Below are 12,753 nucleotides of genomic sequence, written 5' to 3'. Positions count from 1 at the left end.
CCAATGAACAACAAGACAATTCCAGCATGCATACTCACTGAACACAGTGTATATAATATACAGTGGAACCTCAGTTTACGAATGGCCTGATAGCCAAACAGTTTGGGGTGGGTTATAAAAATCTTTTTTTAATTTCACTCCTTTAAAATGGCCAGTTTTAAAGCATTGGTACTATCAACCAATATATTACAAAGTGATTCAACATTTTATTAACATAGATTTTTTTTTTTCATTCATTTCAAGCATTTTTATTCAACAGTACAACGAATGTAGAACAATATAAAATAACACTGTAAACTACTAAAAGTGGACTCCCCAGGAATACACCTTAAAATGTAAATATTAGAGATAGACCGATATACTTTCTTCAGGGCCGAGACCGATACGGATTATTAGTAGTCAAGGAGCCCGATAACCAATATTTGGAGCCGATATTCATTTTCAGTAAAAATGAAAATATTGGCATCAAAATCTAAAGAAAAATTTACTCTTAACTTTATTGCAACGTCTTTAAACATGTTTATTGAATAATGTTTCAGGTTTGCATGATGTTGAATTTTTTTTTTTTTTTTTAATATTTCAAGAAATTTTAGACATTATACATCTGTGTTATAAAATTCTAATAATAAGTTCAGGGAGCACCCGGGCTTGTTAGCATGTCTAAAAAAGGATAAATGAAAACTTAAACAATAGCTCTATGTAGTTGTCAACAGTAAATGAAAATTTCTAAATTTTTAAATGACAGAAATGTTAAACTTTCATATATGTTTGTTTTGATTTCCACAGTTTTAAATTGATTTATTTTCGGCCAGCGGAATTTTTAAAAAGGCAGATGCCGATATTCGTCAAAAAGACAAAGATCGGTGGCGATAATCAGCCCGGCCGATAATCGGTCTATCCCTAGTAAATATGATAATTTGAAAATTATGATCTTTCATAAGGTGTTAACATCATCGCTAACTTTCAAATTTGCATGAGCAAAAGATGACATGAGTGATTGCTGCTTTTGTTCTGTGGCTGCTGGTTAGTTATTAGCTGTTAGCTGTGCTAACTCTGCTCGCATTTTCATGTGTTCCACTTCATCACCTGGGTGCTACTTGTTCAAATAGTAGGTATGTTGTATTGCCTTGTTTTTGACGATATATCTTGCACAACGCCGTCCTCTACGTCGCTCTGGAGATACCGCCACAAAAGCGATGGGAAGGAACTTCTCTTGTCAAAATTAGCTTTATCTGGGGAAGATTACGCTAAGTCATGACTGTCCACCAGCTGCGCGTTTAATTGCACGTTCTTTGTTGCTTTCTGTTTACTTCTTCTTTCTTTTATTGGCGGATTCTGTTTACTTCAACTTGCAAACCAAAGTTAGAAGGAAAAGCTTGACTCTGATTGGCTGCAGTCGCGCACATTTCTGCCACGCCTGATGGAGTAAATATGCTTACAGCTCACAGCTAGCCACGTAAAATCATGATTCTCAAACATATAATCAACAGGCCTTTTTTTATATTACCCTTTGGAAGGCAATTGACGAGGCTGACGTTCCGCAAAAAAAAAAAAAAAATGACAAAAGAATGTTTTTTTTTTGTGGGTTTTTTTTGTGTTTTTTTAAAATTGTTTCTGTACAGCACGGTACCAATCGTCAGACCGGTGGTTCCGGACCACCTATATAAGGTATGCAATACACAGTATACGTGTTTTATGATTTGGGTCTGCTCCACACAAATACACACAAAGAGCACTGCGGAAGTATGTACTTCTAAACATTTTGGGCTGTGTTGTTTTCATGGGTAGTGACACACACACTAAAATAAAGGTAGCTGAGTTTAAGTGTCCAAACGATGGATGTGACCTGAAGTTAAATAATTCACTGTCAAGTCAAATCTGATAATGGAGCTAAGGGTAAGTCGCACGAATCATTAAACACTATTTTGACTTGTGCTCTTATCTCATATTATCAGCAGTGCGACTGCCGCTATTACTTTTTGACATCGCTGCAATTGGACAAAACAAGCAAAGGAGCGGTACGTGTCGCCTCGTTATTTTCACCAGCAACAGCTCCAATGATTTTGTGTCCAGCGGAAGGACGTGCGCGGTTGTCCGGTGGCGCAACACAACAGCTCCCTTTCCTTCACTTGATTGTCCAATCAGTGTTTGGACTCAGCGACTGCTGCTTTTTTTTTCACTTCACTTTGCTTCCAGCTGCCCCACTTGGGTGAGCGATTTCCAAGCCGTTTGGCCACAAAGACAGTCAACAAATCGACATAGAAATCTGCTGTAGTCTTTCAATCAGGAATCTAGTCACGTCCCCTGCAAAACGATATTTTTAAAAAATCGTATTTTATGAAGATAAAAATGCTCGGTTTGGAGAGGTTTTTGGTTTAGGTATGAATTTTAACACTATGCTTAATATTGTTGTGATAGTTTGCAGTATTATTGGGAGGCACAGTCAGGCGGAATGAAGGGAGGTGTGGCTCCTTGTCTTGAGTGAATGACGCACCCAATAACTAAGCAGCACAGCCACTATAATAATAATTTTAAAAAAACAATAATAGCAGGGCAGCGCGGCGGAAATGTTTAGTCAGTCTGCCTCACAGTTTTGTTAGGTTCCTTGAACCTAAATCAATAGGCGTGAACGTGAGTGTTTGCCTATGTCATTTACTTATCTGTGATTGGCTGGTGACCCTTTCAAGGTATACTTTATAAATGTATTCTATTTATTAGGGCTTTATGATTATGAAATAAAATGATAATCATGATTATTTTGATCAATATTGTGTTCATGATTATTAATCACAATTATGTGAGGGAAAACATCTGTATTGTTATTAGGGCTGTCACTATCGAAATTATCCTTTTTACGCCTTTTTTTTATGACTTTTCCTTGGAATAATTGAAAAATTGTTGTCAATTTTATGTTAACAAGGGTTGTTGCCATATGTTGAGTGTAACAAATGAAGCAAATTATAATCTAATTGACTTACTTTTAAAATCAATCACTACATGTTACTTTTAAAATCCAACAATCAGTAAAGTAACTGTTACTTTTTCAAGGTAACTGTGGCAACACTGGTCAACACATCTTAATAACTCAGATTTTGGGTGCGAGTCCCAGCACTATCTAAAAATAACATTTTTCCCAATGGACGTCAACAATTAGGTCCCATAGTTGTGTCCCAACAACACGTCCCTTGGCTCGCCTCGGGCATCTCTAACGATGCTTGTCGATGTTTGCCGAGGTGGACCAGCTGGATAGACGAGACCTGAGGAAGCCAACCGGCATAAATTCTTAATTCCCTCTCATGAGCGGCCATGATTTATTGATGCCGTGCCAGAGGAAAAGTTTACCCTTGTGTCCGAAGGCCCCCGTTTCAACTCGTGTTTTGCACAGAGTCACGGATCCTGTTTCCAGTGTCCAGTGTCTGTGCCGGATTCAAGTTTAAGACCATGGGCTAACACACGTCTCACACGGTTTGGTTCACATGCAATAATTGTCTGTAATGGTTATTATTCATTTTAATCAAGCGTGCACTGTACTGGACTGTAGATGTAGCTCCAGTGGGTGCTCGGGTTCCCTTGGCAACCAGGTGCTGAGATCAGGAAAGATCCATTTCACACTTGAGCAGCGAGCAGAGGCAAAGAGATGCTTAGACAAAGGGAAAGTGGGAGGCAGAGCGGATTAGGGAGAGTGGAAGGAAGCTTGACCGGAAAAAGAGCCTTCACTCTTAAAGTGCACGTTTCCAAGTGACGGGAAGATTTTAGCAAATGGATTTGGAGATAAGTTAACCCTCATGGAGAACAGTGAGGTAATGTGGGGGGTTTGTGGTGAGTATGTCAGAAATGTTCACGCTTAAATAGGGGGTACACTTATTGACAACCGTGCCGAAATGCAGCATTTTCCTTCCCTTGCGATCAAGGACAAATTCTCGGATGTCTCTGAAAGAAGATCCTGAGTTAAACACCCGGAACTACAGCATAATCTTTTCAAGACATCTGATAATCAGGCCTTTGCTGACTTGGATAATTAGTATAAATGGACTGCACCTTAGCAGATCTGTGCATGGCTGCACTTCAGTATGTGAGAATCCAAGCAAAAAGATTTAACATATCTTTCAGCTCACACCCCCACTGGGAGGTCAGCGCGCAGAGAGGACATCAGGTCTACTAGAAACAAAACTCCATGTGTCTTTTTAGAGGTTTTTTTTTTTTTTACGTTTTCCATGATGCTCCAACATTTTTATGTTCATTTCAGAGCCCCCTTTTGTTGAGTAGGAGGATAAAAATGCTCCACAGGCATAATAATAATAACGGATTGTATGGAGGAGCATTCTTAAGAGTGTGAAATGTGAATAAATACATGTCATTAGCTGTATTGCTCTTAAAATTCTGGGCTAAAAGGTAGAGAATTCATCTTTTCACTTTTTGTAAGAGAACAAAGTTAACCAGGTGTGTGCTGTAGGTTAGTAACTGGTATCATGTTTTCCATGTTTTAACTTACCTTTCTAGCATGATAAAATGTGTTGATTGGACATAAATATAAATTAGTCTGATTGTTGTTGCTCATATCATTTCTGCATTGGTTTTCAATCGTGGTACCCTGTTCATCTTGGTAGCCCATTTAGCTTCTTGCTAGCATGTTAAAATTTGCTAATTGGTACTAAATGTCGACTCGAGCTGTTTCAGATTTTATTGGCGCTGTTTTCAATATACGTAGCTCATTAGTCTTCACTCTATTGTATTTCTATACTGATCTTTAATGTTGGTTCCCTGTTAATTCTGATAGCATGTTTATCTTAGCTTCTTAGTATGCTAAAAGTTGCTAACCATAACAAAGCACCTAGTACAGTTCATTCTTTGTATTGCTACATACAGTATTATATACATGCTTGTTAGAGCTTTCCAGGTTGCGATTCTCCACCAATCGTCAATCTCAGAATCGCATATTTCATGGTAGCTTATATAGCTTAGCTTGTTATAATGCTAGAGGTTAATAATTATTACAAAACACCCAGTACAGTTGATTCTTTGTAATGCTACATACATACATGTTTCTTAGCGCAATCCAGGTTGAAATTCTCCACCAATCGTCAATCTTGAAATCCCATATTTCATGGTGTCTTAATTTATCTTAGCTTGCTAGCATTCTTAAATTTGCTAATTGATACTAAACATAAACAGCAGGGACGTGTGAGCACTGTGGGAAGCGTGAGACAGTACGTCATGTGATGATGGAGTGCACTAAGTACAGTGAGGAAAGGGAAACAGTAAAACGGGCAATAGAGAGGACGAACACGGAATTTAGTTTGGAATGTGTTCTTAAATTAGCCAACACGAGCTGGTGGGGGGCATATAATTGAGTATCTGTGTTGGACAGGGTTGATAAAGTGAATCTGTGTTCATTTAGTCTGTAACTGCCAACATCTCTCGTCCAAATTTCAACCCAGTAGGTGGCGGTAATGCCCCAATGATTGGTGGTAGACTGCCATAAAACAGAAAGAAAGAAAGAAAGAAAGAAAGAACATAAACAGCAGTCGACCCTGATTGGTTGACTCTCTTTTGGTCGCAATTCTTTACTAGTCTTCAATCTTGGTTTGCTTTTCATTGTTGGTAGTCTGTGAAGGTGAGTTTAGCATTGTTAGCAATAGTTGCTAACTGTTATAAAACACACAGAGCAGTTTATTCCAAATGTAGCTTGGTTGTGCTTAGTTGCAATTTTACACTTTTAATGTTGGTATGATGTTCATCATGGTGGCCTTTATAGTTTCGCATGCTAAAATATTTACTTTAACTTTAGCAGATTCCAATAATCGTTGAAGCTTGTTAGTGTTCACCCCATTGCAAATATCCACTAATCTTCAATCTCGGTATCGCCAACATCATGGTACCCTGTTTAGCCTAGCTTGCCAACATGCTAAAAGATGCCAACTCGTACAAAGCATAGAATCCAGTTGATTCTGTACACCAGTTTTCAGTCTTATCATGGTCGTCATGCTCTTTTTGCGTAGCTTACTAGCATGGGCCTATGATGGACAACAATGTAGATCAGTTTGCCTGAATTACCCTATTTAAGGATTCAAGCTCCTATTTAAGGATTCAAGCTCATGAATCTGTTCAGTGTCTCCCAACCCTCTACTACTGCCTCAACCAGCTGCTGGGCACAACCACGGGCGTGATGCGTTAAAAATCTTTTTTTAAGTAGCTGTCTAGATCGTTTTCACTTCTTTCCTTGTGATCAGGCGCACAGGGCCAATTAGTCAGGGGGGGAGAGACGCGACCAGAACAAAATATTTACTCACACACGCCTCCAAACCCGCAGGGCTGCACTGCAGAGAGTCATTTCACCACCGTCATGGTGCACACATACAGCTGTCACACTCGTGTACTGTATGGACATGCCTGTACGTGTGCATGTGCGTATGTGTGTCTGGCTGATGCACTCCACTGGTGCATTAAAAATGCCCTCAGAGTGATGGAACTCTTTAATGGTGGACGCCCGTCACTGCATTCTGTTGCTCTATTTCAGGCACAGGCAGTAATATCCATGACATCTTCAGCAGTGTCAGTCCTATCACATGTCAGATAACTGCGCAGGTGAATATCTTTTGAGTGCAATATACGAATGTGCGCCGAGAAAATCATTACCCTCGCTGCAATAAATCATCCTATTGACAGGCCTGCTGTTTTCTGTTTGTACTCACTGCTTTCATTATTGATCTGCAGCACAGTGCCTAGACAGTCATACAGACACACATACACTTACACAACATGATGTAGGTGTTCAAATGGAGCTATCTTGCACCATAAGAGTTAATTGTAGGTCTGAGAGGCCCCATTTTTTTATACAGTGTGATTCAACGTGTTTTACATACATTAAAGCAACACTGTGTCATATGTCAGTTTTTGTTCATTATAGCGGCGCCATGTGGACAAAAGCGGTAGTGTTATGACAAACGTCAACCACAATTCCCATGCGCGCCAGCGCGTAGTGTCGTGAAATTCTGAGCTCTCGCTGGCCTGCAAGTTGGACTGAATTACATTTCTATTTCCAGTGCCTGCGTGAAAGATGAATAGCGACGAGGTAATGAATCAATTTTTTTTAAACAATACTTTGTTTTGAGGCTTCTGTTATGACACCAGTGATAACGCGTAGATGTTCGAAACGAGTTCCGTCCTTATAGCGAAAGGAGGAAGTGAGTATGCCGTAAAACAATTCAGGACATTTGTGGGTTTTTTTGTGTGCCCGGGTTGCTCCCATCCTCCTCAAAGAGTCTTAGTGCCAGTAAAAACAATGCAGAACCCCCCCCCCCCCCCCCCCCCCCCACAAAAGTCCCATTCAACTACTTGTAAATCAATGTTTCATCAAAAGAGTTGTGAAAAAAATTTATTAAGGTTGAATTCTTGTCCAGTGCTGCTTTAAAGGAATGATGGCTTTGAATGGCTTGTATACCAATAATTGGCCTACCCGTCAAGTGTGAAATTACACAACCAATTAAATATGTTGTTACCTGCCACATTGTGAAAATGAGCCTGTTAGAAAGCCCTTCTGGATTTTGTGATGTCACAATTTAGCTAATTTACATAATAACCACCCCAACTGACTTTCTCCACCTGTGATTTGGCAGCTAGGCTGGTCGAAGGCCTGCTATTTTCAAGCCAGATATTTGCAATTAAAATGTAATCTAAAAGTGGATATTGAATGTAATGTATGTCACTGAATATGAAATCTAACTATATCAAAGATACAATTACAACAAAATGTTAATATATAAAATATGACTCAATCAGTATGTGAAAAGTGAGAATGTGGATTTGAAATTGTCCACAATTTCCACAATTATTTGCTTTGATAGTGCAGGTTCTTCAAGCATAGAAGATAAATGCTGCTCCACCTTGTTGAGTTCGGACTCAATTAACAGACCTGACTCAATGCATCAAACACTTTATCAGCACAGTATTGTGGGCCTGGACCATTTAGTGACACACAGACTAACAGCAGCACTTTAACAATCTATGACGTGACTAATTACTTTAGCAGGTAAAAGACGCCAGTGAGTAATGTGCTCAGCTCTCTCCTTGACATGATTACAACTAGAAAGTTATATTTGGAGAGCCCAGTTGGAAGACCATCGTAGTAGTTTTTTAAGTTTTAAGAATCTGGAAAGCGGCACGGTGGTCGACTGGTTAGCACGTCCGCCTCACAGTTCAGAGGTCGTGGGTTCGATCCCGGCTCCGGCCTCCCTGTGTGGAGTTTGCATGTTCTCCCCGTGCCTGCGTGGGTTTTCTCCGGGCACTCCGGTTTCCTCCCACATTCCAAAAACATGCATGGTAAGTTGATTGGATACTCTAAATTGCCCCTAGGTGTGATTGTGAGTGCGGATGTTTGTCTCTGTGTGCCCTGCGATTGGCTGGCAACCAGTTCAGGGTGTCCCCCGCCTACTGCCCAAAGACAGCTGGGATAGGCTCCAGCACGCCCCGCGACCCTTGTGAGGAGAAGCGGTACAGATAATGGATGGATGGAAGAATCTGGAAAAAGATGCAGACACAGAAATTTGTTCCAACCCGTCGATTGGTCGTCCTTCATGAACCATGAAGCAGCCTGCTAACTATAAACAGTTTAGATCAGGAGATGTATATCAGGAGATCAGGAGATAATAATTGTCAACGGTGGGCTTGTGAAGCCCTTTGGGACTCTATTGTGATTAAGGGCTGTACAAATAAACGTGCCTTTCCCATAGAGCTTGGGTGTTTCATTCCCTTATACAAAGTCACCGTTACCCCCTTGTTACGGCTATTGATACTACCACTGAATTTGGAAAATTGATGTGACAACTTTATCTCTACCATTCAATGTCAGTGGCGGTGGCAGTGAAAAAGAAGGACTTTTACTGGCAGCGTAAAAGATTAGTGAACGTAAAATATGACACACCACCAACAGTTCAGCTGGCGGAGGAACATTATAACATTGAGATGAGGCTACATTCAAATTTTGCTAGCAGCTTCAAGGCTGCAAACTGCCTTCAAGCAGGGTACATAAAATTTGACCATCAATCGCCACGCCACAGACTTTGTGATTGTGACATGAAATGGACCGAGAACTAGTCAGGAAGCAACCTGAAGTTGGGGCTGTTGCCGGATATGAATAGAAGCGCTAGTGGTTGCGTTGAGTGTTTTTGGCAGACGTGTGCAGTCCGTCAGGTCCGTCTGTCTGATGACGAATGACGGACCGGCCAAATTAAGTAAAATGCCCACCTCTGACGTTTCTCACAAGTCATTCACCATATTCATTAAAAATGCCAAAGTGAAGAGTTTGCCACTGCAATGTAGTGCTAGTTACCAGATAAGCTAATAGTTAGCTTAGCTTCTAGCTCTTCCACTGATTTCTTTTTTTCTTTTTTGGATGACCAGATTGTCTCACACTGGTCCATATTGGTTCTTGAACAGACATCTGGTTTGGGGAAGGAGACTTGCGATTGTTGATTTAATTGTTTTTATGGGTCTGGTGCGTTGTGTTTTTTTTCCCTCACCTCATTTGTGGGGTCTGTCGGATGGCGTGCGCCACGTTTAAAAAATCTCTCACGTTTAAAAAACGGGGTAATAAATTAAAATTGGTACGTGTGCACCCTGTTTAGTGATCTGTACTGATATGTACACGCGCACATATGCGCAGACACACACCTCATTAAATCCTTGACGGTTCAGTGGGACTATGCTGCTCATCTGCTTCATACACATACACAGAAGGTTTAATTAGGTACAAGGATATCAACAGCTGGACTGATGTGGGTGGTTGGCTCCTTTTTTTACCGCGACCTCTTCAATTTCAATGAATGTATGTGTGTGTGTGGGGGGGTGGGGGGGGGGGGGGCGGTGCTATACCTCTAGCTCACCGATCAAACTAATGATGAGCTTTGTCGGAATCGTGTTGCCATCGGGTGGCTGATTGTAAATGATAGTGTATAACTCCATAGTGCTCAATACAAATGAGTGCTGCATTTCCCCCGCACAGTTGCAATTCGATTATAATTATTTTGTGGGGGCTATCCTCCACTATTCAAGAAAACCAATTGTTCATTCGTTATAGTGTCATATTTTTATTTTTTAATAAAACCCTTGCTTCAGGGCCAAGAGATTAACCTGAAAAAAAAAAAAAAAAAGAGCTCGACAAAATTAGAAAGTTGCTCCTCCAGTGAGGGATTTTGAGCCTTGGAATGTATGAAAACTGAACATTATTACCTCTTCTTTTTTTTACACGACTTGGAGTGTTATTTTTCAGCTGTACCTAATGTTATGTCCCCTAATTGTACAGTATATCTACTCTATACTAGTTGACAGGCCTGAGGGCTGAGGCTGGTGTATTGACAAGTGTGTGTGTTATGTAACGTGTGATGTTGTTCACATCAGGACCTGGTGGGCAGTGCGCCGCCGCAGAGGAACTGGAAAGGAATTGCCATCGCCCTGCTGGTCATTCTCGTCATCTGCTCCTTGATTGTCACGTCCGTCATACTGCTGACCCCTCGTATGTATCACACACACGTACACACTTAACACTCGCTTGCATGTTATTTTTCTTCAAACGGCTTTTAGTCAAACTGCCGTGGCTTTTATCTAAAGAGAAAAGAAAAAAAAAAACACTTTTGTGGAGATCTCGCTCAGCTCCCTCGTTCGTCTCCTGCCCGCGGCTGATGACACACCGGCACACGTTTACGTGTGAAACCTGACAAAGAGCTTCTCTTTTTCAGCGTCTTTTTCAACTCCAGGGCACTAAAAGCCACCGCAAAAGACGTCCCTGCTGCGTCAGTCCGCATTTACGCACACCAGATTTGGGTCTTTGAGTGTGTTTTGTCTTTGTGATCCTTTGCTCCACTTGCTGCCTGTTTGTTTTTGTGGCTGAGGAACTGCACTGCTGATGCAACGACATCAACGGAACAGCAGCAGAGCTCCCTTTCTTATCGGTGTCCAAATTGCTCTTTGATAGCCAGTGTTGCCACAGTTACCTTGAAAAAGTAACTTGGTTACTTTGATTACTTTCTTTAAAAAGAAACGTAGTTGCTCGACTGATTACTTGATTTTTAAAAGTAACAAAGTTAGATTGCAGGTTACTTAAAAAGTTACCATCATCAAGATACCGACAGGCTTGCTGGCATAAAAATGACACCCGGTTTTGCCTTTTAATTGGACGTGCATTTTTAACAGTGACATTTAAGAATAAAGTTTGTTTTTATTCAATTTAAAATAAAGTCAACCTTTTTGACTTTCCATAATTATTTTAATTAAATAAAAAAAGATCATAGTAGTGTGTCATAGTAGAAAAAGCTTGATGTGGGATAGAGAACCCTGTCACCCGAGTGACACTGGGATTTAAAAAAAAAAAAAAAAAAACCTGCATCAAAAAAAGTTCTCGTCACCTTTTTCTTTCTTTCTGACTTGTAAAAGTCGTTTGAAATGTAAATCCAATTTCACGGGAGCAATGTGAAGCTTTTCCCCCGATGCACGGCGACGCTATCTGCACTTTACAGTCCCTGACGACCGCCTGACACTTTTGATTTTTCCTTTGCTCTTTGTCATGCTCTTGACAGGTGAAGATGAGAGCCTGGCCCTCAAGAAGAAGGTCACCCTGGACGACGTGTTTGGTCCGGACCTCCGCATCCACGACCCCGACGCCGTGTGGCTCAGCGGTGAGTTGGACGACAACAACGATATTCAGAAATATTACGCTGGCCGATTCTGCTTGTATAGTTTTAAAAGGCAGCGGTTTGTTCTTGGGCCGGATAGGATATTTCATCATGCGGCCAATTGCACATCCAATTACAAACAACGTGGCCAGGAAGGTTTCCAAATGAGTCACAAGCATGCCAAATAATATCTGTAAGGTCCATTAAATGTGTTTTCCTTGTAAATTACTTGACATGAATCAGGAATTAAATTGTTGTCTGTATAAAACACAAGCCAGTCAGTCATTTGAAATTTCAGGGTCATTTCATGCCATTTGAAGTAAACATCTGGAAAAAGAATTACTTTTCTTTTTTAAATCAGAATAATTTAAATACAATTTTAATTGTGTTTTCTAGAGCATATTATTGCACGAAAAAAAAATATTTGATTGAATAGTTGTCTTCATAAAATACAAGTTAGTCATTAATTTCCCTTTCAATGAATTAAATTAATTAAATCCATTACAATATATGTTCTAAAAAATCTTGACAAAAAAGTATAATAATAATTAATCCTTAACAGTGCCAAGTCAAACATAGACACAAGCTTGCAGCTAATGTGATGCATATAGAGGTCATAGCTAATAGCAATGATTTTAACTGTTTAACAATTAATCAATGCCATTGACGTATTAGAGGTCATAGCTAATAGTAATGATTTTAACTGTTTAACAATTAATCAATGCCATTGACGTATTTATTTGTCTTTCCACAGTCCAGCCATTCAATCCCAGGAATGTATTAATATTTTTTTCTATTTTTTTTTAAACATTAGGGTAAAAGAGGTTCTGAAAAATGTCTGGCAGTGAATGAGTTAAAGAACTATTTTTAAATATTTAGCAGTAATTTTATCATAAAGGTCTTGGATAAAATAATAACATTGTCTTAAAAGGCCATTTATATCACATCAATTTGGCATAATTACTTGGCTCACAAACAAATGTGAAAACAAACAAATCGCTTGCATATTTGAAAAGTTACAAATGAAATAAAGTTTAAAAATGAAGGTATATAAAGTCTTGCCTCATAACCCGAGCCCACATTCAAA

General features: G+C 39.9%; 1 protein-coding gene across 4 annotated transcripts in view; it reads left to right on the top strand.

Moving 5' to 3' along the window:
• dpp6b (dipeptidyl-peptidase 6b) overlaps nucleotides 1-12,753 on the top strand; it is an 80,701-nt gene that overhangs the window by 49,538 nt on the left and 18,410 nt on the right. For 3 of the 4 annotated variants that reach the window (XM_086043369.1, XM_086043368.1, XM_086043370.1), the window contains exons 2-3: nucleotides 10,396-10,510; nucleotides 11,571-11,669. In XM_086043369.1, coding sequence (XP_085899495.1) covers nucleotides 10,396-10,510; nucleotides 11,571-11,669 — 214 coding nt within the window. Of the gene's footprint in view, nucleotides 1-3,770; nucleotides 3,801-10,395; nucleotides 10,511-11,570; nucleotides 11,670-12,753 lie in introns of those variants that run through there. The other variant, XM_086043371.1, reaches the window with a different exon arrangement.

The sequence above is a fragment of the Filicampus tigris genome, chromosome 10, assembly GCF_054856515.1.
Source record: "Filicampus tigris isolate MCC_2025a chromosome 10, RoL_Ftig_1.0, whole genome shotgun sequence".
NCBI lineage: Eukaryota > Metazoa > Chordata > Actinopteri > Syngnathiformes > Syngnathidae > Filicampus > Filicampus tigris.
The sequence above is the reverse complement of the archived record's forward strand: the minus strand, read 5'-3'. Positions and strand labels throughout refer to the sequence as shown.